The 27027-nt window shown below is 53.1% G+C and overlaps 1 protein-coding gene across 4 annotated transcripts in view; it reads left to right on the forward strand.

Annotated features, from left to right (window-relative positions):
* The window catches only part of KIZ (kizuna centrosomal protein), a 101958-nt gene that overhangs the window by 58719 nt on the left and 16212 nt on the right, over positions 1–27027 (forward strand). Inside the window, exons 1-7 of one of the 4 annotated variants that reach the window (XM_032681761.1) lie at positions 13499–13864; positions 17008–17070; positions 17652–17808; positions 19711–19803; positions 21791–21874; positions 23041–23374; positions 23867–24074. In XM_032681761.1, the coding sequence (XP_032537652.1) occupies positions 17042–17070; positions 17652–17808; positions 19711–19803; positions 21791–21874; positions 23041–23374; positions 23867–24074 (905 nt within the window). In that variant the 5' untranslated portion in view covers positions 13499–13864; positions 17008–17041. Of the gene's footprint in view, positions 1–13498; positions 13865–14408; positions 14595–17007; positions 17071–17651; positions 17809–19710; positions 19804–21790; positions 21875–23040; positions 23375–23866; positions 24075–27027 lie in introns of those variants that run through there. The other 3 variants (XM_032681762.1, XM_032681763.1, XM_032681764.1) reach the window with 3 other exon arrangements.

Consider the following 27027-nt stretch of genomic DNA (forward strand, 5'->3'; position numbering starts at 1 on the left):
TTCCTTACATTATCGCCGGGACATTTAAATCTCCCTGATTGGCGTTGTTGTCTCAAAGACGGTGTTTTTCCTGCTGAGAAACTGCATTAGATCGGCAAATGGAGCTCATTTCCATTCACTCAGCAGTCTCTCTAGAAATGACATGCAGTGCTTGAAACTGTTTATTTCCAAATTCAGGCCTCCTCCGCATCAGTCATCAGCTTCAATTACCAGTTTTCCGGAGCCGAGCCATCAGGCAGTCTGACACGAGGGTCCAACCTAATTCCCACCTTCTCCAAAGTCAAGAGCATAATGTGCAGATGAAAAGGTGGAAAATAGCCTGGACTTCATTAGCATGCAGAGCCCGGCTGTTCATTTGCTTGCTGCGAATGGAAGTTCTGACACTCGGCGCCTTCTGCAATATGAGAAAAGTCCTCTTCAGAGTATATGATGTCCTCACCAGCCAGCAAAGGTCATCAAAAAGGCAGGCGCTGACCTTGCTCCCTGCTCTTCATGACTAGTTTATTGATTCCAGGAACACCTCATTACATGCCGGATCAACATATTATTGCCATGTTCAGCGGCTGAATTGTTTACAAGTGTCTTTATAACCAGCAGAAAGCCTTCCGGATGATGCATGACTACACTCATTTGGATGTGACCTGCCAATTAGATGTTATCCGATACGGTGCCGTGTGTCTTGATCCCTGACCGGGCCCGCTGCCCTGCATCGGCACGGGCCCATTTACTACTTCTTTCTAACGGCTCTTTGGGAAAGTGTCCATTAGCCTGTCAGTCTGTAAATATTTTATTTTTGTACCTCGGCGCCGCCGGCGCTCCCGCTCCGTCATTTGCTATGCATGAGGTTCATAATCAGCCGGGGGAAGGGGGGTGTTTTATGGCGGCGGCTGATAACCCACCCCATTTGCAGTCAGCGTGCGCGGCCAGCGCTCCCGAGCCGCGTGCCGGCCCGGCACACACACCCCGCATATTTTATCCAGGCGCCGGCACCGCCAGGCTGCTGATTTATCAGCAGGGGGAAGGCAGGAGTGAACCCCCCCTCTGTCCCCAGCCTGCCTTCCCCTGCCTCTAAAGGCCAAATAACTTACCACCCAGCACTTCCCCCTTCCCCGTCCTCTCGCTGGTTTCGTTCCCCTCCATTAATACACGGCCCAGTTCCTCATCCCGGCCCGTGGGCGGGCAGCTCGGGGCATTTACACACACGGGGACACGAGAATTCACAAATAAATCACACGGCACGACTGCTATTTTAATCTCTCATTACAGACACTTCTGGGGCTCCATAAACCAGAGAGTGGCACGGCAACTCGACAGGCGAGTCTGTAAAGAGGCATCTCGGTGCCAAAAAGCGGCGCTGGGAATGCACCTTCCAGGCACCCGTCGGCACAGGCTGGATTTGCCTTTTCCCGCCTCAGGGTACACGGCCCTGAGATGACAAAGGGAACCCCGGGTGCGGCTGAGGTGGCAGTGCCGGGATTTCCGTGGTGTTCGAGGCCCAGAGAATGCAGGCGCACGTAGAGCTGTGCCCAGAGCTCTGCAAACATTAATTAAACTACCCAACAACGCTTGGCAAGTGTCAGTGCTGAAATCCTCGTGCTGCGGTTAAATCCGGGGACCAAAGGGGCTTAAGGGCTTCCAGGGTGAGCCGTCAGCACCGAAGATCTCCAGTGTCCTGCACTGCAAAGGCAGCGTTGCATCTCCCTGATCTCCAAACTCGCCGTGCCAGGCCCAGGCTCCGTAAGCCCTGAGCCACAGGAGCGTGTGAAGAGTGGGGGATGCCCCGGGCTGGGTGACAGAAAGCACGGGGGCATCTGGTTCCCTCCTTACAACATGGAGCATTCAGGCACCAGGGCTGGAAAAGGGGGATCTGCATTCCTTAAAGCAGCACATTTACCTTCCAAAATAAAACCTGGGTTCGTGTGTAATTAGAGCTGGGGCAAAACACGGTCTCAGTCTGAACAGCCACAGGCTCCAGAGACAGCACAGTACATTGATCTCAGTTTTGGAAAGGAGGGGAAAAAAGCCTCCATTTCCTGGCAAATCCATGGGTCTGGGCAGCCCTGGAGCTGCTGGTGTTGAATATTCAGGGGGCTGATTCACCATGGTGACTCTGGGCCTTACCCTGGCACCAGCGCTGCAGCCAGGTAACAGTGTGCCCCAGCACGGGCTGGCACAGCAGGAGTTGAGTCTGTGAGCTCCGAATTCTGATTGGGATCTCCCCCTGGGGGCTGGGATCTCCCTCCCCCAGCAGAGGTACCAGGTCTTGGCCTGTCCCACAGCCCCGTGCTGAGCCTGGCATTATCTATGCTGCGATAAGACTGCAGTGGTTTATCAAGCCCCAGACATCCGTCCAAATTTGGCACCTGATCCCTTCACTTCTGTTTACGGCCCTATTTCTGGATTCCTGCTCATGGTGTAAATTCTCTCTTTAAATGGGAGAGAAAAATCAGCTCTTTATGACAGCAAACATGAAAGTTGCGTGACTATGGAGAGGAGCATTAACCTTTCCTTTAGCCTGGAGAACTTCATAATCTTTTTAAAATCAACTTTCTATTAATTTTAGAGTGATGTTTAATGCCTGAAGGGAGTGAGGAGCCATGGCATCTCCAGGGGAACTCTTGGCAACTGTAATTTAAGGTCAGGCCTGGGGTGCTGTGGGAGCCACAATCCTGCCCTGCTGTCCTGCCCCACTGCCCAGGGCAAGTGGCACCAGGAGGGGCCACAGCCCCCCCACCTTGGTGGCCTCACCAGGAGGCTCCTTAGCAGAAAAATTAGGTGGTCACTGCATTTATTCATGGCACCCAGTGTGCAAATTTAATTTTCCTTCTCGTTGCACTCCAACAGAGTAATTGGGCAGGGCAGGGCAGGAACAAAGGACAAGGTCAGTCACTTGTCTGGCAAATGGAATTACATGTTGCTCCGAGGAGAGGTTTGGAAACCACATTCCCTGGCTGTGCCCCACCAATGTAAAAGTCAGAAGGGATGGGTAAGGCAGGAGAGGTGCTGGGCAGCCCCCTGTGTTCGTGAGGGTTTGGATTGTTTGGAGCTTAGTGATGGTGCCGACGGGGTTGAGTGTTTATGGATGAGAACTGGGGCAGGTGGCCTGGTGGGAGGAGGCTGCTCTGGACCCTCAGCCAGGATGGAGAGACAGCCAAATACTCTGTAAGCAGCTAAGTCTCACAGTCACCAGCTCTTGTTATGGGGGACTTCAACTTACCAGGTGTCAGCTGGAAATAGGGAACAGCAGAGAGGAGACAGTCTGTGAGGTTCCTGGAGTGTGTGAAAGAGAAACTCGTGACTCGGGGGGCTGAGGGGAGACCTTATGGCTCTCTGCAGCTACCTGAGAGGAGGGTGTAGCCAGGTGGGGCCGGTCTCTTCTCCCAGGTAACACATGACAGGACAAGAGGAAATAGCCTCAAATTGTGCCAAGGGAAGTTTAGTTTGGATATTTGGGAAAATTTCTTCACAGAAAGGGCTGTCTAGCCCTGGCACAGCTGCCCAGGGCAGTGGTGAATCCCCATCCCTGGAGGGATTTAACAGCTCTGTGGACGTGGTACCTGGGGACATGGGTTAGTGGTGGCCTTGGCAGTGCTGGGGGGAACAGTTGGACTCGGTGATCTTAGAGGGATTTTCCGACCTTAACAATTCCATGATTCCATGTTTGCAGTGTGCTGGCTCCGATTAGTCCTGGGGCAGGGGGGCAGCCAGGGCTTCCAGGAGAACCCGTCCCCTTTCCAGGTGGTCATGTAGGGAATGAGGCAGCTGGGGGGCTGTAAATCCTACCCCCAGCAGGGGTGATTCCTCCCTGCTCGCAGGGCACTGGCACTGGCCACAAACCCCCCCGGGATCCCTGGAGCAGGGGGACAGCCCAGCCCCACAGCACACACCGGCCTCTCCCAAGGGGGCCTGCGGCCCCTCTTACACGGGGGGGGCTTTATTAATTACTAGTAATTAGTTATTTTACCTATTGTCACTGATGGGGGTTTGTTGGAGGGAGCTGCTGATATTTCAGGGATAAGGAGGGTGAGTGTGTGCCGTGCAGCCGAATCCAGGACAGGGCTCCAAAGCCCCGGCCGCCGGCACAGCCCTCGCCGAGTGTTTCCAAACTGAATAGTCATTGGGTTGGCAGATAATTCAGAAACTATTTGTATGAGCTGTTTATCAAATTATTAACTGCACAGATGTTGTTTGGTTGAAGAGCAGCTGAACCTTCTCTCTGCCAGCCGTGGAGACAAAGGTCTGCAGGAATAATTGGAGATGTGCATGGAATATTAAATTAATTTACTGCTCTTAATTCTTATGCAAATCCTGACCTCTGATAGAGCCTATCAATTACCCTGCACGCAGGGAAAAGAAAGGAGAACAGTTTCTTTCTTTTCTTTTCCCCCCTCTCCTTTTTTTCCTGTTGTTCTCCAGTTTGGGGGTTTGTTTCTTTTTTTCTTTCTCCCTTTTGAAAGGGAACTTGGGAAAGGAAATATTTGGGGCAGGAAAAAAAGCCATTTATTTGTGGGCGAAGCAAAGGGCTGGGGTTATTTAATTGAATCTCCTGGTTGCAGCGATGTCCCCCGGGGAGTCCGGGTGCAGTCTTAAAGGCTGGGGCGGCTCAGGGAAGGCCTGGGAATGGAGGCCAGAGCTGGGCTGGAATAGCTCCACACGCTTCCCTAGGAGGGGCTGGAGGGGCCCAGCTCTGCCAGCACCATGTTGGGCTGCAGTGGGACAGGACTGGAGGCCCAGGTTAATCCCGGGTGGGTTTTGGTGGGACTGGGGGCAGGAAGGGTCCAGCTGGGGGTTCGGGCGGGTTATCGGGAAGGGCTTCCTGCTGCTGGGAGCTGGGCTGGTTCTGCCAGTAATTACCAGGGAAGAAGAAAGGGAATTTGTTGTCACATCTATTGTGAGGTGCCAGGTAAAATGAAGCAGGATTTAATTGGTCCTCATTAAACAGAGCTGGTTTCCTCATACGGAGAAAGGCCTGGTGCGGGTAGCGTTTAATTGGGGTTGTGTGCGCGCTGCTCAGCCAGCGCTTAAAGGAGCACTCCGGGCCCTGCTCTTTCATCAGAGTTTCTAATAAGGATAAATAAATAGGATGAATAATGCCATGGGTCTCTCCCTCGACCCCTGCAGCACAGCGCTGTTCCCCCCGAGCCGCTCCCCGATATCCATGGATCCAACACAAGTGGGATCTCTTGGCAAGCAGCACCCAGCGCAGCCCCGTGGGCTCTGTTAGCACGGGAAAAGGGGAGCAAAACCCCCAGTTCCACCACCACGGAGCAGTCTGGCGGGGCTGGGATGAAATCGGGGAATTCCTTGGTTAGTGACTGTCAGAAAATGGGGATGGGGCCCGGGGGGAGAGCAGGAGGGGAAAGAAGGGAAGGAAAAGAAAGGAGGGAAAAGAAAACGATTTTTTTCCTTTTTCTTTTTCTTTTTTTTTTCTTTCCCCAACCTGTAAATCCCGGGAAGCGCTGGGAGACTGCACTCCCCCTCCCACGCAGCCCACTCGGGTAATTTCATTTATCCCGCAAATCTAATTAGCAATCCGTGGCTGACATTAATACGGATCTAATGAGGCCGGCGATGACCAGATTCGCGGGTGAGCGCTGACAGAGCCTTAAAGGCACATCGCGCCCTGGCATCGGCGGGACCCGGGCGGGGGAAGAGCTGCTTTAAAGGGGGGAAAAAATGAGGAGGGGGAAAAAAAAAAGGAAAGAAAGGAAAAAAAAAAGGAAAGGCCGAGGGAGGGGGAGAAAAACACGAAGAAAACCCCCGCGGGTCAGGCTTGGCTTATTAAGGGAGCTGGAGCTTTGCTGGGCGCAGCTTATCCGACAGCATCGGGCCTCCGTCCTGGCTTATCCCGAAATACTGTTCTTCAAAGGAGAAAAAGGAGGGGGGAAAATAAAGGGGAAAAAAAAAAAAAAAAAGGAAAGAAAGAAGAAGCCAGAGCCCACGGAGTCGCTGTGCAATTTATTCCGAGGGGTGGCTGTTGAGAAGGCGGCAATTTGCGGCGGCCGGGGGTTATTTAGTGCGATATGAAATCAAATGATCCTATTGCTCAAATAACAGTGTCTGGGAGGAGAAGCGAGCCCGCTCCAAAGGTAATTGTCTCCAGATGATATTCCCATTATCCCCCAATCCCGACCTAAACGCTGCCAGCGCCGGGCTGGAATCGATACGGGGGGAGGACCGGGGGGGTCCCGGGGCCGGGGGGAGGCATCCCCGGCACTGACCCCCCTCGGGAAGGGCGGCAGGGCTTTGGGAAGCTCCTAATTCCCCGTGGCTGCCGTCTGTCCGTGCCTCGGCGGGAGCGGCCAACGCCGGCGGGGGAGCCGAGCCCGGAGCCAGGTAAGGGGACCCTGGGGGAGCGGGGAGACGAACGCGGCCCCCTCGCTGCCCCCCGGGCACCGCTCGGCGGGCGGACTGTGCTGCATCGCTGCCCCCGGCCCGGCCCGGCGGGTCCGTGTCCCCCGGGTGGGACCCCCCGCGCTCCCGGCTCCAGCCCCGCCGCGCTCGGGCACTGCCGCGGGCACTGCCGGGGTGTCCGCCCCGTCCCCCGGGCAGAGCCGCTGGAAGAGCAGCCGGATCCGCCCGAAGCGGGGGTTCGGCACCCGCCTACACCCTGCTGCGGCTTCACTGTAAACCCCCGGGCTGGGGATGGAGCGGCGGCCCCGCCGGCCGCGGCGCTGCCCGGCGATAACATCGCCGGAATTCAGTGTCTGGAGGGAGGAGACGGGGGAGAATCCAGGGGGACGGAAGGCGGTGAGCGGGAGGGGGGTGAGGCCAGCGGCACGTACCTGGGGTCGCCCCCGGGGGGGGGGGGGGGTCCGGGCTCGGTGCGTGGCCGCTGCGGGAGCGGGGACCGAGCTCTCCGGGCGCTCCCCAAATTCTATCCGTGCATCCCCCGCGTCTCCCGTGGCGGGACGGGCTCCCCCGGGCATCCCCCTCCGGCCGCCCGGAGCTGGGGCTTTTTGCCTTTCTTTGCCAGCCCCTCGCCCGGGCGGGCAGCGCGTCCCCCGCTCTTCGGGCACAGAGAATAAATGTGCTCCTGCAAAAGAAATAATGCGAGTATTGACGGAGCGAGACTCGGGGCTGATGTGTCGGGAGAGTCCCGGCTGGTGCAGCCTCTGTGCTCTCCGGGGGCTGGAGCTTGCCCTGGCCAGGTAACAGCGGGAGTTACTGTGCTGAACGAAGGGGGGACTCCGGGGGGGCGGCAGGAGGAGAATGCTCGAGGTCAGATGCACCCCCCCAGGGTCAGGTCCTGATAGGAACAGGGCACAGAGCACCCTGCAGGCCACTGGGAGAGGCTGGAATGGGGTGTGTGTGTCTGAAAATGGGCAAAACATTTGGGACCGGAACCCCGTCAGTGTGCCCCAACCTCTGCCCGCCTGCATGTCCACCCCATACGAGTCTTGCCTCGCAGGTACATAAGAAATGCATTTTTGAGCACTGTCAAAATGCACTGTTGGAGGGTTTTTCCATCTCTGCTCAAGCCTTTTTGCCAGGCTTGCACTGAACAGAGCAAAGGGCCCCAGGGGTGCTGAGCTCTGAGCAGACACAGCTTAATTAATGTAATAGTCTTGTGCCTTTCTCCTGCTTTTTTCGAACAAATGAACGGTTTTTATGTGTGGATCCTTTCATTCACCACCAGAACAATCCCCTGCACAGGACAGGGGGAAAATGCTTAAATAAGTCACAGCAAACCAGCACTGTGGTTTGAGATGGGAAGCGAAAAACACCACGTCCACTGGCAACTGGATTTCCCAGAACTAGAGGATTTGGGGAGGGAGCGTGTGGGCATTGCCCCGGGTGAGCCCTGGGCTGGCCCCACAGGCAGTGCTTGCTCAGAGAGCAGCCAGCTCCCCCAGCCCTTCAGTGCCAGGGAGGAGCTCGGGGTCCCCACGGCCGAGCTCAGGGCACCGTTCATCCTCCCCCGTGCGGCCCTTCGGCTGAGCCGCTCCCTTCCGTCTCCCAGAGTCGCTGTGGACCTGCAGGGGTTTGTGCTGAAATACAGATATCTTGAAGAGGCTTTGAGGATTTTGGTCTGAGGTAGCGAGGGGTTCTCCAGGGACTCCGTGTTTGCCAGTGTGTCCCGAGCCGCCGGATCCCGTTTCCCGGCCCCACGCAGCACCAACCGCACGGCTCGCCCAAGTGCTTCCCTTTGTTTCAAACCCTTGGAGCCTGGAGCACTTGTTGAACCTGACAAGTGCATCGAAGTGGCTGACAATTAGGAAATAAACAAATATCATTTGAGGCATTTTGGAGCAGAATCCAGTGTTACCTAGACGGGCTCATTGCTGTCGTTATGATATTGAATATTAGCCATAGTTGTGATGTTTGTGCTGCTCAGCAGCGTTCCCGGCACAGCAAACACCACATTATCTCGCTCTGCAAAGGCTTCATTAATCAAGCCAGACAATAGGCCAGACACATCCCTTTGAGCCCAGTGTTGGGATCCTCCAGGCTTTTCACCTTGTCCGAATGCCTTGTCCCTGCCAACGCAGGCAGCAGCTCTTCAGAACTGCTCGCTCAAAACCGTGGGGTTGAAAGGGAAACGTTACCTGGTTCAGCTAAAAGAATTCACCAGTTATTTTATATTTTCCCTTTAATTTTTCATGACTTGTAGAAGCAAAACTTTTTCAGTCTTTCAGTCAGTGCGGGAGATGAATCCACTGGTTTGTTAAAATGCTAATGAAAGAGCCTGATAGATCTGTGTCCTTTAAAGCAGCAGCAGCAGCGTTCAGACCGAGCAAGATGGAGTGGCCTGGCCAGGCCGTGGCCTCGCTGGCAGGAGCTGGGGAGCGGCTGGAGGTGGGAATAGCGTGGCCGTGAAGGTGCCGTCCTTCAAAAAGAGGATCCTGGCAAAAACGTGGCTTAATGCAGGGCACTGCACGGCAAAGGCGAGGTAGGGTGTTGTGTGCCAGGAACGGGTATGGGTGCAGAGTGTCCCCTTTCCCTCACTGCAGCACCGCGAAGGCGCAGCTGTGTCCCTCGGGCACAGAGCTGGCAGCGGCACACTCGGGCACGGTTTGAGCCTCCAGAGGGGTATTCTTCATCCCAGATCTGTAAGGAAGGGGTTAACTCAGGGTGCCTGTGGCAGGCTCTGCCTTGTGCCAGGCTGTGGCACCTCAAGCTGCAGATGAGAGGGACCCTGTCCCTCCTGCCATGGGACCCCAACGGGCACTTGTGACATTGAGCTTGGCCCTGGATTAGTGAGCCATGCCTCCTGCTCTCTGCTTGGTTACTGCAGGCCTGAAAGAGACATTCTGTAATGAGCCAAAATAGTCTTTCTTGCACAGAAATACACCAAAGCTGGTTCAGCTTGAGGAACAGAAGTTGGAGGAGCGGTGGCACACAGTGCTCTGGGGTGTGAGGCACAGATGCTTTCAGATAAGATGGGAATTGAGCCCTTTGGCTGTGACTGGTTTGGTTCAAATTCAGCCTCCGGGCTCACACCTCAGTTCAGTTTAGTTCTCAATTTAGTTCCTGTTTCTCCAGGAAAGGGGAAGTGCAACACAGTCAATCTCCTCTTTCCTCTTCAGACAGCAGCAGACACTTAAACTGGGCAGGGTAACTCCTCACATCTGCTTGGACACAGGAGTGACTGAATTACTGAGGAAGCAGAGAGACCTGAAATCTCCTTGACATCTTCTCTGGATGCTTGGCCTTGGAACAGCCTCAGTTGGGCAATACCTGCTCCCTTCTGCTCGTGGAGCCTCCTGTGCCACGCAGGAGACTGGAAAAGCACTTGGAAATGGCTGAAGAGGAGGGATGCTTCCTGGCAAATGGTCTCTAAACCAGGTCCTTTCCTGTGCTGTGGCTTTCCTGGGGCTCACGAACAACACGGAGCCATAAACAATGATATGTGCTCGTATCTCAATCCTCCAGGATTAATTCAAAATCCATGCACAATGACGTGCCTGAAGGCTTTTCAATTATGTCACTAGGCTTTGGCTAGGGCCCTGACATTTTTAATAAACATTATATAGCTTTAAGTGCTGCAGTCTCCAGGTTTTTGTTTAATCAGCCGTTGGGTTCTGCATTCCAGGTTCCTGCTGGAGGAACTCGTGTCGCCCGCCCTGTCACAGCAGACCCCACCCCCTGCAGCCGGACACTGTGTGTGCTGTTGGTGCATCAGAAAGGAGGAATAACAGCTTTCAAGGGACTGTAACATTTAATAAAAGCATCTTATTACATTTAAACGTATTAAAATGTAAACATTACATTCAACACGTTAATTACTGTTTCCAGGCATGGCCACTGAGAGTTGGATCCTCTCAACTGCTCTGCTGAGATTGGTCTCTGCTTTTACTGCTCTCTGATTACTGGTGTGTTATTAGTGCTCTGCATTTGGGACTTGAGTCATTAACAAAAAGGATTTCTAAGGGCATTATGTAAATTTTGTGTATGTTCTGACAAAGCTACCAGGGCCTGTGCTATGGGTCTAACTGAGAAAAAGAAAAGCAGATGTATTCAGCTGTGCCGTGACTTTCTGGGTCCGAGGGGCTTCCCCTCCCTTCCCTGGCTCTCGAGCAGAGGCTGGGGCAGACTCTGCAGATCCACTGCTCAGGAAAATCAGCAAATCCCACACTGGGACCCCCTGGTAGATGAGAGGCCGAGGGAGAAACAGGGGGATGATGTGGCACCTGGGGAGGAAAAGCCTGGAGGAGATAAGCAGGGCAGGAAAAACTCTGGCAGAGACCTTTCCTTCTCTCTCTCCCATCCCTTCTTTTCCCCTGCAGGTGAGCACCCTGTGGCCAGGTGCTCAGCTCCATGAGGTGAATCCTACACCTTTTGGGATACGGCTACATCCCGGAGGAGAGCAGGATGCTGAAGGACACGTGGCTGCCTCCCTAAATTAAACAGAGTGTGAAGCTGTTAAGATTAGTGCACATCAATCCCTGCGCTTGAATCAAGAGATGCTTTGGTTTGGCAGCTACTGGGGACAAAAACCACCATTTCATTCAAAGTGTATTTAATGCGACAGAAGGAGGCAGATTCCTTTGACAGTTTTACAGCTCTTATCAGATTACATCAAAATTAAATTAAAACAATCTAAAAGAGGTGTGAAGTACTGCAGGGAGAACACAAACAAAACACTCCTCTTTGTAGGCTTTCAGGGACAGGGACCACGTTCCTTATCAGGGAAGGGAGGAATAAGATTATTCTTGAGTCAATTATGAGCCTGTCTGTGGGATCAGCGGCCACAGTGAGCACGGAGACATGAACAGAGTGGGAAATACAGCCAGGGAACCAGGCTAAAGCTCCGTATTTCCTTAATTTTTGTTAAATAAACAGCAGGGGGTTGAGTTGTTCTTTCCTGACAACACCCTCCAGCTTCTCACAGCTACTCCACCCAGCGAAAAAAACCTCCCAGGTTTGGGACAGCCCAGGAGACAAACAACCCCAATGGGTCAGGGATCAGCCCTTTTCCACCAAAACCTGGAATCACTGTTTGGGGATAATGTTTTCAGCGTGTTGATACAACCTGTGTTCAGCATTTTAGACGGTGCTCGAAGCGCTTGGAGGTTTTGTACTACTTTAGGTATTATTTTAACAAGCACAAATATTTTCAAAAGCAGTTGAGTCTCCCAGAACCAAACCTGGTGTGTGGCTGGGACAGGCTGAAGGACGTCAGAGTCTTTCCTGGCTTTGAAAAATAACAGAATTGTGGTGTGGGACAGTGTTTTCTTGTGCAACCTCTGACAGTTTCAGCCCTGACCCTCAGCGACACATTAAAACCCGTGTCAGTCCCACAGAGCACATTTCATGGCTGATACTCTGAAATAATAAATAAAAATGAAATAATAATAATAATAATAATAATAATAATAATAATAATAATAATAATAATAATAATAAAATAAACAGTAATATTTTTGTGTCTCCCCTTTGTGTCAAAGGGGAGACTGTTTGTTTTGATGTAGATATCAGCAATGAGCAGCCTGCCTTCTGGAGGGGGAAAAAGCAATTTTAACTATGAGGCAACCATGAAAACCTTTTTATTCACATTTTATCTGCCCCTGGGACTAAAGAAGAACCTCGTGCTGGACCAAGGCTCTGGGGAATTCGTAGTCCTACAAGTGGCTCTCTCAGAGGGCAGAGATGTCGTGTCAGCAGCTGAGATGCCAGAGCTCCATGTATTTGTAAAGGAAAGGGCAAGCTGTGGGGGGCTGTGGTTGTAAGGTCGGGATCTGGGGGGAAAATGCCCAGCTTTGGAAATTCAGGCAAGCTCAGGGTCAGATTTCACCTGTGGGCTCTTGTGAAGGTGTGAGATCTCCCCAAAACACATCTTGGCTTTCAGTAAACAAAGGAGTGAGAGAGAACAGTGCATCCTTTATGATGGGAATTCAATACTAAAAGGCTCCCAGATCTGCAAATCCATTGCCTGGTGATCCCTGGAGTAGGAAAGCTCTGAGCCGAGCCCAAGCCTTTCACATTTTGCCAAGCCTGTTATTTATACTGACACACAGAGGCTGAGCCAGGCTAATCTAGGGGCTGCTGAGTCCTGCTCCATCCATTCCACACAGCTTTTTACCCTGAATTTAAGTCTGGTGGAGCTGAGTTGGTAGCCGAGGGTGTTGGAAAACTCAGGGAGTGCTGCTGGATAACCAAAACCCAGCCGAGGAACCCCCCAGGTCCAGCCCAGGCCCTCAGGCAGCGCCTGCAGCTCCAGCTGACGCTTTCATGGGGCTGTTGTTGGCCAGAAGTTCTAACGAAGGATAATTATGATGATGATCTCGCACTAATTGTACACTGATTGCTGTTCTAATTATGCCAAAGCATTTCATTGCTCTCCGCAATTTTGTCTATTGATGTAGCATTTCTCCCTAATTTCAATTACTCCCGTGGTATTCAGACTTTATTGGGGCACTGGAATTCAAGCGCTAATTTGGCAGCTTCCTTTCAAAGGGATTGAAGTTTTTATCTGGAAATGAAAGATGAGGTTTTTGTTTTCATTCCCAGCTGGAGATGAGAACACTGGGGGGGTTTGTCGGGGCTGGAGGTCTGTCTGTGGCTTCTCCCACATGGATTTTGGTGAGGTGACATCACCAGAGGGACACGACAGCACTCCGGAGGACGAGGAATCAGGTTTTTTTCGTGAAAAATGCAGCATACAATAAACTCAGGAAAATCAGCTGCTAGAGGAGGGCCGTGTTGACCAGCTCCCGGTTATTTTTGGAACTGGCGCTTTGCAAAGTCCCTATTTCCCCATTTTCCAGGGGCACAGATCCCTGCCTCGCCCCAGGTCTCCTCCAGCCCCAGGCTTGGAGGCTTGTTTGGGCCCCACAGCCCCGCGAACAGCAACACGTGAGGTCGCAGGTGATCCTGACACCGGGATGTGACACCGGGATCGGACAGAGCTGGAATGGGCACTTTACATCTCGACAGTCCCCGAACCTGCGCCGGCTCCCCTGCTCCAGCAACGCTCTGACCTGTTCGAAACCACCCAGGGCTTAAAAAAATGCCGTGAGAGCTTTAAAAACGCCATAAAAGCTTAAACACGCCCCCAGGGGTTTTAAAGGGCCCGTCTCCATGGCAACCGCGGGGGTGGCACTTCCGGCGTCCCGCGCGGGGCACGGCGGGAGCGGCACGTGGGCACCGGCGGAAACGGACCGGGAACAGCGGGATCGGGAGCACCGGGAACGCCGGCCACCACCGACACCCTGGAGCGCTGGGGCCGCCGGCGGGACCGCCAGCCCCGGCTCCGGCTCCCGGCACCACCGGGCACCGCCCGCGCTGGCACCACCAGCCATCCCCGGGACCGACCCGCCGGCACCGCCGGGCACCGGGACCCACGGGACCCCTGGGACCTCCGGGACCCACGGGACCTCCGGGACCCACGGGACCCCCGGCTCCGCAGCCTCCGCGACAGGTGAGCGGCCCCCGCGCGGGTTCGAACGTTGTGTTTCCAGCGCAGGTGAATCCGCGAAGGAGAATCCAGCGCCCCGGGTGCGCCGCGCCCCGTCCCGTCCCCTGGGGAGGGGGTGCCGGGGGCGCCCGCAGGGCGCGGCCGAGGCTCCACTGACTTTTACAGACGCTCTGGTTCACTTCAGCAAACAGCGCTGATAAACGCCGTCCCGGTGCCGAGCGGGCCCGGGCAGAGGTTCTCCTGCCGTGCCTTTCTCGTCTCGGAGCACCTGGACGGTGTTCCTGGGCGCCGCAGGGGGTGCGGGTTCCGGGAAAGGCGCCTGTCGGCGGGGCTGGGGGCTCAGAGCCCCTCGGAGCTCTGCGATGCTCCGGCAGTGCCCGGCGGCTGCTCCGGTCGCAGCGCGTGCTTTGCCCGGGGGAACCCCTCGGGATCGCTCCTGGCTTACAGGTAGTTTTCTGTCTCGCAGGAGGCTCAGACATCGGCATTGCTGTTATTTCTAACACCATCCGGGCCCTGAGGATCCAAACTTGCAGGTGGCTCGTGTTTCTACAGGGCTGCTGTGCATCACTTCCCTAATAATCCTGTTGTGGTGGGACTACCCTGAGACTTGGGCAAAGCCCGTAACTGGACCTTAAATTACACTGCAGACACTGTTTGCTGTGTTTCAGTTCCTAGTGCTGGCACTTTGTCTGCTCTGAACACAGAAGTGCTGCACGCTCAGGGCACTGTGCAGGTGGGTGGGATCCCTGTGCTGTGCAGAATCGTGAAGGATTAGTTCTGAAGAGCCTGAGGTAACGAGGCAATTGGGGCAGGGAGTTTCTCTCCCACGTTCAGCGCACCCCTGACCCTGTTGGGGTTACTCAGCACTTACTCTGCCGGTTACTCAGCACTTACTCTGGGGCAGCTGCAGTGAGGAGGGCAGGGTTTGAGTGGTGTGGGCATGGAGTAAATGAATTATGCAGTGAAGTGCAGCACTTAACTCCCTGAGTAACTTGGTAATTAGAGTAACTGGGCAATTAGCTCAGCTGTAGCAGCCAGGCGGGTGCCTCAGGTGCTTCGGGTGCTCCAGGATTTGCAGGGAATGTGCACAAATGCTGAGGTGTCCTAAGCACAGAGTGGGAACCGTGTGGGGCTGTTCTATTCAGGAATACCTGCTGGTGTCAGCTGTGTGAGGAAGAAGCTGCCAGACAGACCCCCTTCCACCCTCCTGGGGCTGGCTGAGGCTCCGGGCTGGCGAGGTGGGTGAGCTCTGTGCCCACCGTGCTCATTTGGTGTCAGGCTGGTGCAGGAAAACCAACTGTAGCAGTGACATTTCCCACCTGCACGGGCAGGTCGTGGTGCCCATGGGTTGGGCAGCTTTCCATGGACTTATCTCACCAGTGGCTGGGGTGCTGCTGCTCCCACACTGTGGATATGCAGCTGGAGCACAGCAAGACTGAGGCCTGGGACCTCAAAAACCACTGGGGCACCTCAGTCCTGCTGGTTTAAGTGGGAGGTGAGGGGTCAAAGTTGCTGCAGAACAATGCCTGGGGGATGCCAGAGGTTAGAGAGGGCTTGTGGCTGGCCAGGGGATTGAATTCTGCTCCCACATCCCAAACTGACACTCTCTCTGTAGACTGAAGACTCAGGGTTGTTTGAAAATGAGCTGCCTGGATCCTTACAGAGCTCTGAAGTGGCTGTTTTGGCCCACTTAAGCAAAAAGCTGTTTTCTGACTGTGCCATTTTGACACTCTGGTGCCCAGAGGGGGCTTGTATGGCTGCGTCTGCCCTCCAGGAGCCCTTCCTGGTGCATTCCTGTGCTGCCTAAATGGCTGCTGCAGACAGGAGTGGGATGCTGAAAAAGCTGGCTGGCAGGAGGGAGCAGGCATTGGGGAGCTGAGGAACGTGCTGTGCCAGCTGTGGGATGGGAGGGTGGGAAGCAGGGTGGGAGCCAATGGCTGTTCTCACCCCTCGGCCTCCCCTGTTAGTCCAGGGTATTGTGTTCTCCACTGAGGCAGCAAAATGATTTCAGGAAGTGTAAAAACAAGCTGTTGAGGTCTGTGTTTGCCTGGCTGTCCGTGGTGAAAGAGGAAATTGCAGGGATGAGATCCCAGGTGGAGTGTGGCTCTTAAACTGTGTACATGACATGAAACCCTAATCCTCTTCCAGGCGGTGGCAGGATCAGGTGGGTAAAATGGACACCTTGATCTCTCACGTGGAGCAGCAGGAAGGGGTTTTCCTGCCTTTCCTCTGTGCAGGGAGGCTGGGAGGAGGTGTGTTTGTGTGTAGGGAGAGCCCAAATCTGTGCCCATCAGATGTATGGAGATGTGATCTCCTGCGTGTGCCCCATCACTCCCACACCCTTTCTACCTGTTCACAACTGGTTGCTATTTTTTAAGAAGAACTTGGGTTTTGGCTTTGCTCGTGGCAGGGTTTGTAATGGGATCTGCTGGAAGGCTCTGCCTTAGCTCTTGGTTATTTTATATTTGTTTGTTCGTGGGATGATTGTTCTTCCTCAGGTGCAATTTGTAACAATTAAATAACAGCAGCTTTACTCTGGTCCCGAAAACAGCTTCCCCTTGGAATGGCTTTAAGTGAGGTATTTGTGGTTCAGCATGTGACTGTCCCCACAGCCTGTGCCCTGATTTGAAGTCCAATAAAATACTTGGCTGGCACGTGGGGCCCGTGATCCAGTGAAGAGTTGGCCGGCTTTAGAAGTGTTTTAAGGTGTTGACCTGTCCCTGTGAGAGGTTCTGGGGAGTTGTCCTGGGAACAAGTCCAGCCAAGTATTTCCTGCATGGAAAGGGGTCTGCTGTGGGATTGTGTTGGGGAGAAAGGGAGGGGTGAGGTCAAGAACTGCCCTTCCCAGGGCTCTGAACTGCAGCTGTGGCTGGGCAGGGTCTCTGGCTGTTTGGTGGGTGGATGTTCGGGCCTCTTTTCCCTTTACAGCAACCCCGTTCCAGTGAGGAACAAAGAGGGAAGTGAAAGCTTTGAGGTGCCTGCTTTGTGCTGAGCTGGGCTGGCAGATCACTGTGTAACTCCCGGCAGAACTGAGCTCTCTGCTCGCCAGGGGCCATGGTCTGCAAAACACTTCAGTTCTGGCAGTTTGGACGCTTTAAACAGCGAAATGTTTTTATCTTACTCTGTGTTTGTTTGTTTTCTTGCAGTGAAGCCAAAAGGCTGGAATTAGAAAGGCAGCTGATGGAATACACAATGGCTGATCCATACCTGTAAGCCTGTTTAAAAGCTCCTTGGATGTTATTTTATTTTAAAAAGGTGCCCCTGGCTCCCGTTTCCCCGTGTTGGCAGGAAGGCTGTGTGGCTGCCCTGCAACCAGATAAGGGAATGGGCCTGGCCGAAAGGGAATGTGGTTTGTAGGTGGGTGAGAACCGGCTCTGATGGATTTTTCAGTGCCTGTTTTGGTGGCACTGTGGATTTAGGCAGCTGTGAAACCTCAGGCTCGTTGTGGCTGCCTGTGTGACTCTCGGAACACGTTCGTTCCTCTGCGAGCAGCTTTCATTTCGATTCAGTGCGATATGAGAACATAACCCGTGTAAAACACATGTAGAAGAGGTTTTTTTTAATATATTTACCCTTCTGAACACCAAAGCCCCTGTGTGAATCTGTAGGGAAGTGGCACATATATGTGTGTGTGTATATATATATATATATATATGCAGGAGAATGTGTGTTTTTGGAGCCCTGGGGGCAACTCCCCTGTCAGTGTTGTCGCGTGTGAGGAAAAGCAGTTGCAACAGGTGCCTTTGTTTTATTGTCACACTTTCTAAGTGCAGCTCCTCTTTCCCTGTAGGGTGCAGGTGAAGTCCCTGGAGCTGCAGAAGCACCTGGCAGCAGTGTCCGAGCGGCAGCAGTCGGCTCTGCGGCGGAACCAGTCCTACCGCCGGGAATTCCGCCGGCTGCAGGAGCACATGGACACCACAGGTTTGGAGATGATCCGCAAGATGGAAGTAACTTTCTATATATAAGACTTGATGCGTTCATTGGTGTTTGCTGTTGTTGTACTAGCAAGGAGATTTCTGCACGTCCTGGTGCTCGGGGCGAGCTGGCTCAGGATCCCTGTTTCGGGTTATAGAACGGGTGGCATCTGAAGCACTTCAGGTTGAACAGACTGCTAGAAAGAAAGTCAAGCCCTGAGAGCTTCTTAAAAATTATTATTATTATATTGTCTTGCTATTCCCCAACAAACAATTTGGGGTGTTGCAAAGTGGTATCGTATGGTGGTGAGTTCAGATTTTTAAAACCCAAGCTGTGATTTCTGTTTTGGGGAAGCGCAGTCTGGGAGGGGAGTGAGCAGTGGCATCCTTCAGAAACCTTTGGCTGTGTTTATTCCTCACACAACTGCAACCCGGGTAGTGCCTGTTTGGATCTCTTCCTGGCTGCACTGAACCCAGAGTTCAGACTGTCTGTGGAGAGGGTGTGGTTCCCCTCACTCTGATTTTTAGTTGTTACTCGAAGCAGAGCAGGAGGAGGGGTGTGCCGTGGTCCCAGCTTTCCCCTGCTGTTTTCAAGGATTTTTTTTTCCTCAGCAGCCCCAGTGCACAGCAGTTTGACCAGAGGCAGGTTGTGGTGGTTCTGACACCCTGGTGTGAGTCCCAGTCGTGCCAGGGGTCGATCTGCACGTGGGGTGTTTGTTCAGTCCTTCCATTTTGATGTTTCTGTGCCATCCATTTTATCTTTGCCAAGTTACAGTTATTTTTCTGAGCTGCTGAACAAATGACATCTCCTCCATGCTAGTTATGAAAAGCAGAAGAGTTATGGAGCATGTAATCATTTAATCTATCGTGGGAGTACACAGACAGGAATTATTACTGTTTTCTCTTTTTTTTTCCATAGAGAATGCCCTTTAGGAGTGCTTTATCACAACTCTGGGCACATTTATTATGTGGCTGTAGCTCACAAAACTTCTTTTGTTTCTGAAAGATGCACTTTTGTTCCCCGTGTTTGTCTGCAGTTTGGTCAGTAATTTTCAGGAGTACAAATAAATTCACTTCAGCTTTCAGGAAAATTCAGGAGTTACATTTGAGCTTCTTCTGAGCATCCCTAATTGTCACGTGGTGAGGTTTTGTTTGTTAAAATTCCATGTTTACAGTTTCCCGAGCAGCCTCTTACCTGGGAACTGAATGCCCCGCCGGAGCAAAGGGCAGAGCCGGGGCAGTTAATCGTGTTAAGGATTTGTTTTCATGCCTGTTACCTGCTGCAGAATAGGTGCTGAAGTGCTTTCAGGGCCGCCCTGACACGTTTGTTGGGGTTTGCAATTAGGAACGGACAGGATTAATTGCGGGTGCTGCCCGTGCCGTGCCAAGCCCCCGCTCCGAGCGCGTTACCGCTGCTCCATTAAACCCTGGAATGGGCAGAGCCAGGCCTGGGGGAGCAAACAGGGGGCCTGTCCTGCTGGGCTGCTCTCTGTGACACCTGCCCTGCATTCTCCCCCTAAGGGCTCAGCCAGCTGTGGGGTGGTGTGTGACAAACACGTCCCAAAGCTGGTTTCACCCCACAGCAGCCGAGTCGCTGTCTGGGGACAGCAGCAGTAACTCAGTGTTACAGATGATGGCTGGGATGCCGTAAATTTGAGTCAACAAGTTACAGCTGTTCCGTGGGATTCTGAATTGCAAATGAATAAACGTGTGTGAAAGCCCTGCAGCAGACTGTGCACAGGCCACGCTGTTTTGGAGCAGAGAAACGAGGAGAAAATGGGATCTCTGGCTTTTTAAATGTGGTCTGAGTGAAAAAGGCTGTGAGGGCTTTACATTTAAAGGTGCACAGTTTGCGACGTAATATCTGTTGGTTTGTATGTGTGGGGGGGTGGATTTTGGCCTCCAGTTTTGTGTGACGGATTTGTTCCCATTTAGGCGTGGTATGGAAGGGAAATTAAAAGCCTGTTATCCCTTCAAGAGGGCAGCTTGTCAGCAGGAGGTGACAAGGAGGAAGGATCCAGCGAGCAGGTAATGGGGGGGAATGGGCTTTTTTCCAGGGCTGTGCAGCCTTTCCGTGGGGATTTCAGCCCTGGCGTGTGCAGTGTGAAATGGTGTTCAGTGCCTGAGTGAAGGAGAGTCACCTGGGTAAAAAGTGCAATTATTTCAACCAAAGAGCTGGAATTAAAAAAAAAAAAACACAACCCTGATTGTTTATGCACGTCTTGTTGGGTTTTCTAATTCCTGTGCTGGATAGTGTGAAAGTGGTCGTGGCCAAGGGGGAGTGTTCCTAACGAGGGGTATTTGTGGAAATGCAGCGGCGGATCCGTGCGGCGTGCTTATAATTCTGTGTGTTTTGACCTTTCCTCAGAAGAAGCAGAAGGAGATTGCATATCTAAGGAACAGACAAAAAGACTGACAAGGAATACTTAAAATATCTGCTGCCATATATCTGCAGTAATGCAGGCTCCTAATCCCTCCTCCTATCTCCATATAAATGATACAGTTCAAGACCAGAAGCCGCTTCCTCCACTGAAAGCGGCAAAGCCCTTTTAGATGAAATGTCTAAAAACCATCTGGTAATAACTCGGAGCGTGCTGGCAAGAGTAGTCACTTGTGACTGTGTGTGGGAGCCCCTCAGCCAGGCGGCGCCGGCACGGGCAAGGACGGGAGCGTCTCTCCATCCATGTCTCTCCATCCTCCCGAGGAGCCGGCGGCGCCGCGTCCCTCAGGCTGCAGCATTCATTAAGGGGAGCTTACTGGGCTGAAAGCTGGGAACAGATGATAACGGGATATGATTTTCATATTTAATGCATTCCTTGGAAGAGTGTGTGTGTGCTGCAGATTGATAGAAGAATCAACTGCTACTTTGCTGAAAGACTTTCTAGTTTGCCCTATAGCTACCGATGGAATCATTCAGCCAAGAAATTAACTTTTTCCCCTTTTACCTGCTTTATGTATCTGCTAAGCAGGCTGCTGGCTGCCAGGGAATGTTATTATGCAGTTAAATGTTTGGTATTTAAGACTCTTATCAGAAAAGAAACAGAGGCCACACTATTTTGTTTTTATAGTAGGAGGAAGGTTTTTGCTTTCCTTTCTTCAGTGCATTAGCAGTCGTTAATCTGAGTTTATAGGAAGTTTTCCCCATAGATTAAAAAGTTAAAAACCTTGAATTTAGAGCATTCTTTAAACTGTAATATACAAAGCAATGAACCCGAGCAGCCTTGACCTATATAGGCCAGACCTCCAGCAGGGTGGGAATCGCGGCTGGAATTGGGAGGTGTGGGGAAAAACGAGTTTATTTTGGAATGCTAGGTTGCTCAGTTAGAGCAGGTGGTGTGGGAGATGGGGTTTCTAACCTATGGAAAAGTTGACATCGGTGCTAGAACATCAGAGGCTCATGCTGTGACTTGGGATATCCAGGATATGGATCACGGAACTGGTTTCACTTACCAGCACTGGAATTCCTTCAGGCAGGTTGGGATCTAGGGACTGTGTGATGAGCCCACCAGTGGCACATCCTGGGGACTAAGGACAATCCTAGAAACGGTCTGCCAGTGATGGTCAGTATCCCAATGGCCTGAATGCCCCCAGGAATACCTGGTACATCTTTGAGATGGGGGATATGCACCCTTTTGGGGTCCCAGTTTTTGTGGGAGTCCTTAAGATCAGAAATCCCGTACTGAGAAGGTCCATCCCAGCTGGCAGAGCTCCTGAAACCTTTGTGCTATGAAGTCTGGCTTCTTCAACTTGGAGGCACTTTCTTGAAGCCTTCTGAAGATGTTGGACTCCTGCAGGCTGGCACTGCTGTGTCTGTTGGCTGTGGGCACCTCCCAGGAACACGCTGAGCCCCCTTCCCTGGGAAAGGGGTGTTCCCAGGTGAGGGAGTGCCTGGCAGGGACAGGCCTCTCACTGGACCTGCCCTCCAGAGCTCTCACCTGGTTGTCTGCTGCCAGGGGACACTGGGCCCTGCTGTCAGCCCTAGTGGAATGGCTTTTCCTGTCTCTCTTCTCCTCAGAACACTCTAATGATGATTAGAGTGATGGGGTTTGTCCCTGGTGGATGGTGGGAGCCTGCCCTCCAAACCAGGCAGGGACTGAAGGTGTGTTTGTGCAGAGACTTTGTTCAGCTCCCAGCTGGGGTGACCTGAAGTTCAGCCATTTGGTGACTGTTCTGGGCAAGACACCTCCAGGTTTGCCCTGTTCTGGTGGTAAAAGCAGTGCCTGGACCAACATAATCTGTCACATTTCTGCTTTGAGAACGCAAAGGTGCTGAAGGGATGATTATTTCTCTGCAATCCGAGAGAAGCTTGTTAGGGATGTGTCTGCTGTGACTCTGCCAAGAGCTTGTGCCTGTTTGAATTCCATTTGTTTTGGAACACTGCATCCAGGAGCTGCCAAAGCCATGCAGGACTGGCAGGAGGCATTTGAAAGCACCAGCTAATTAATTAGGAGGAACCTGAGAGCAGTGGTGATGGAATAAGCTGTGAACTTAATCTGAGTAGCAAACCTTTGCTTCTTCTTAAAATAACTTCATGGCTTTTTGTTCTGCTTCTTGTTATGTGGAATTTGAGCTTTTTTAAGGGACCCTGGTCACAGACCAGACAAGATGCCTTTGTCTCCTTTCAGCTGGGCTCGGCAGCTGACTTTGTGTGGGAGGGAGAGGTCAGGCAGTGAAAGAGAGGGGAGAGGTGTGGAGGTGACTGTAAATTGTCCTGCTGGGATTTGGGGCTGGAAAGGAAGCCCTGCTCAGTGTGAACAAGGGCATTAGGATGGCTAATTTTGGCTTTGCATAAACTGGTGGTGACCCTGCAGTGGTGGTGGTGGCAGTAGCCACTCCTCCTGAATTGTCCTGATTGAGTAGGTTTGCGAAGGAAAAAAGGCAAGTACTAAAACACCGGGATTTAGCAGCAGAGCGGTTGTACTCCTGGACCTGGATTTTTTTGTGCAAGTTCAACAGTTCTTGGAGGAAAGTGCCACTGAAAATGTGTCTGGTCGGTGCCCCAGGAGGGAAAGGGAATGGTGTGAGCTGAGGAGCTGCCCTTCCTCTGTGCTGTGGTCTAGCAGCCAGGCAAGAGCAGAAGGCCCTCATTTTCACACTGGGATGCACGGAATGCATGCCAGGGGATTGTGTAATATTAATGCCGTGGCAAACACTTGAATGCTGTGGTAGCTCTCTCTCCAGAAAGCAGTATCCATCCTCCAGAAGCTCCTCTTGCAGCAGGCTCCCCATGTGTGTCCTTCAGCCACGTCCCACTGTGTGTTTCAGGTGCCACAGGCTGGAGGACGGGCGGGAATTGGCACCGAGGCAGGCGTGCCAAGAGAACAGTTCCATCCAGCCACAGCCTTCCTGGGCTGCCCCACCCCAGCAGTCTCTGCCACGGGAGGTTTGGGAACGCAGCAGGAGCCCCTCCAGCCCCCATTCCCTGAGGGATGTGGCGCCCAGAGCCGGAACAGCGCTGCTGGAGAGACCGAGGGGTCCCTGGAGGGAGCACACGGGGACCTGGCTGCCAGCGAGGAAGGCTCTGAGCAGCTCCTCTCCTCAGCTCCTGACCCCACACCAGCCACCCCCGAGGAGGGACAGCTGCAGGGAGGTGTTCCAGGTAGGGCAGCAGGAGCAGGCAGTGAACTGCAGGGTGTGGCAGCCTCTGGGCGTGTGTTCTGCTGCAAGGTGTTAACACTGGCAACAGTCAGAGCCTCTTGTAGTGCACTCCTTTCCCCTGAGAAAAGCTTTGTCCAGCTTCTCTGTTTGATTGTTCCTCCAGAGCTGATTGGGTCTGGTAGCTGGTCTCTGTGCCAGGGTGGTTTTTGAGGAGTGTGCCACGTTTGTTCCCAGACCCCAAAGGCTGGAGCCTCCCCAGACTCCCCCTTGTGAGAGGAGTGTGGAAGGACACAGGGCTGTGGGCAGGAAAACCCACAGCCAAGAGAAGCAGAGGGATGGATGGATGCTCACACACACGTGTGAAGGGACAGGGCTGAACAAAAAGTGTGGGTGACCTTGGTTTCATTTCCTACACTAGGCTTTAGTCCTTGGTCCTGCCGACGTTTTGGGAAGAATAATGAATTCCTCTTTTTTTTTAAATTTATTATGACAGGATCAAAGTCTGTGCTGAGTAACTGGTGGGCTGGCCCGGAGGAGAGCAGTGCAGAGCTCCTGGTGTCCAGCAGTGCCGAGGAGGGAGTGACCCCCAGCACTGCCAGCGTGCAGCAGGAGCGGGATGGGGATGCCCAGGCTGGGGAGGGCTCCCCACTGAGCCCTGCCCTGGCACAGCAGGAGCCCTCAGACAGCTCAGCACCACACAGGTATGGCCTTCCCTGTCTTCTCTCTGCTCACTCACTGTCTGTGCTCCGGAGGCTGCAGCTCAGCCAGACTGCTCAGGGCACTACAGCCCAAAGCTCTCACCTGTCCTGTGGGACCTTGGACCTGTGCTGGGGGTTCAGTGGCTTCAGGTACCTCCCTCGGGGCAGAGCTGGCCGAGTGAAGGGTGTTTGTCGTTCAAATGCTGTTCTTCAAACGTACACAAATCTTCCCCCAATGGCTCTGTATGGCAAGTACCTGTCACTCTCTGAGCAGCCTGTTTTGTGTGGACCAGAACTGCCAGTTGGTTCAATCTTTTGGCCATTTGTCTGGAAATAGGAAAGGAGGGAGAACAAGGACAGTGCAGTGCAGCCCCGTGTCCTCTGGTGCCGTGTGACAGTGTGGGGTTGTGTGGCCAAGGACTGCAGTGCCACAGCAGCGCCTGTGACATCCAGCACAGCCGGATTGTCGGCCTTGCAACGCCCTCATGAGACAGGGAAGTGCATCCCCACCCCAGCAGGGCAGTGCCCACCCAGAGATGGTCCCTGGGGCTGGCCCAGGTCCCTCCTCGTGTCCTGTGCCAACCACTGTCATCCCTTCCCAGGTCCCCACTGGGGTTTCAGTGGGACATCAGGCAGCGACCACACACAGAGGAAACCAGTGCTTTTACCCTGGGAGAGCAGGGATAAAGTGCTCCTGGGGAACCAGTTCTCCTCTTCTACCACTTGGCTGAGTTTTCCCATCCTGGTTGTTTGCAGCTTTTAAACCTGTTCAGTGCTTCTGTTCCCCCAGCACTCCTGGTCCGTGGTCTCGGTGCTGACGTCAGGATTGGTTGGAGTGTTAATAGGTGACAGCTGAGCAGAAACTGGCACTCCTGTAACTTTATCATCTCACGTTTGTGTCGGGCTGTTGCTCGCTATGGAAACATCGCCTAATTTACATGTAAATAGCTTTTCCCCAGTGTTTCCTTTGTATCACACCTGTTAATCACGGCGGGGCCGGGGGAGTGCCGGTCCCTGCCAGAGCTGAGCACCGGCAGTTCAACCTTGTGTTCTGTCCCTGGCCAGGCCTGGCTGTGCTGAGGCTGGGGAGAACTCCAGGGAAGCCACACACGAGCTGAAACCACGGCGGGGAGGGTCCCTCCCCGGGATGCCGAGCTGAAAGCTGCCCTCCCTCAAGGCTGGGGGAAGTGGGGTCACCACTGCTGGCTGTTTCTGCAGCAGAGATACGGGTTTTGATTTGTTTTACCTGAAAATTAAAAGGCACATAAGCTGGCAGGAGAGGAGGATCTCGTGGAGGGAGGAGCAGTAGTTCCCTTGTTGTCCTTCTGGCCGGGTGGGCTTTCCAAGGCACCCAAAATTCAGCGTGTACCCTCGAGCCTTGCAAATAATCACTGAGCTAAAGAACTTGTGGAAAGGCTTCCAAGTGATCAGTGCATGAATGTCAGTTGTATGAGTTGCACAGACCATGAGAATGCAGCTTTCTTTGGTCAGAGTGTATCGTGCCACGGATTCACAACAGCAATAATTCCAGCCCCTGTGGTTTTCTCTTGCCAGATTCCTACTCTGGCTGAAGAAATGTGCTGACATTATACCAAGCTCTGTGTATTTGCTGTCTGAAGTCAAAATCTCCGTAACCTGGGCTCTCCCACTGCAGCAGTGTTGTTGCTGTGGCATCCAGAGGAAGCACTGTTCCCTCTCCAGGGGCACTGGGGCTGTTTGTGCACTTCTGGGGAATTATCTGAAATGAGTGCAAGGGATGGCCTTGAAAGGAGCAGAGACCACGGCTGACTGCAGAGGCAAAACAAAATCCTTGTTGTGTGCCAGGAAGCCACAAGTTTTCATCTTTGGAGCAAATGCCTCTCCTGTCTTACTGCAGAGGTGCCAGCCTCTGTTTTTTAAGGAGTTTGGGGGGAGGGGGGTGGTTCCCCATGGTTAAGAGTTGGCAGGTCATGTGTTTAGCTCTGGATAAGTTCAGCCTCATTTCCAGGTGCCTTCCCCAGCTAAAGGAGTGGTTATCCTGACATCTGGATGTTTCCACAACCAGACCCACGTGAGCCTGGGCTTTGTTTTCTGGTGGTCAGCCTCCACCATGTGGGGGCTCGTTGGGCTTGTGAAGGCACCAGGACTGCCCTCCCGACAGCTCCAGCCCTGGGTCGGAGCTGCTGATCCGAGGGGAAAGGCTCTGTGTCCTCTTAACCATTCCTTACAGCACCCAGCCTTTTCTTAGAGCCTTAAACCCGGGGGGGAGAGAGGCTGGGGGAGAGGGTCTCTGAGAATTAGTGCAGAGAAAGATGATGACTATTTTAAGGCCAGTGCTGAGGAGGTGGAAAAAGGCAGAGCTTATGCCAGTGCTGCTTCAGCTGCATTGAGGGGGACTTAGCACAGATGGATTGTGCATTACAAAATGTAACACATAATTCAAGCTGTCAGCTTAATCAGACTGTTTCCAGGAAGCAACCTGTAAAAGAGAAGGACCTCTTGTTTGCTGACCTCTGATCCGTAGCCTGCTGCAGATTGTCATACATTTTGTTTTTCTTTATGTTGGTGTCCCTTCCTTCCCCTTCCCTTTTTATTATTGTATCCCTCTCGAGTGGCACCCTGGAAGGACCACCCAGCGGGAGGAAAACAATGGGAAACGAGCCTGCCTCTGGAATACAGGGTTTGTAAGGCTGGGGGAAAAGAGAAAGCACTGTTTAACTGCCTATGTGATCTCCCGGGTATTGTTTTGCTTATTAAATGTCTAGGAAACTCGACCAAAGGCACGGCAGCTCCCACTTAATTGTTCACTGTTGCCCAACACTCCGAGGGAAAGCACAGCTTTGGGTACAGCTCAACCCGAGGGCGAAAACGCTGCAGGTTTTTGTGCTCAGAGCTGCTCAGCCGGGGCACTGCGAGCCGGGGTTAACTGTGGAAACGTGTCAGCCCCTGCACACGGAGCAGAGAAATTAAACTCCCT

This window comes from Chiroxiphia lanceolata, chromosome 3 (genome assembly GCF_009829145.1).
Source record: "Chiroxiphia lanceolata isolate bChiLan1 chromosome 3, bChiLan1.pri, whole genome shotgun sequence".
NCBI lineage: Eukaryota > Metazoa > Chordata > Aves > Passeriformes > Pipridae > Chiroxiphia > Chiroxiphia lanceolata.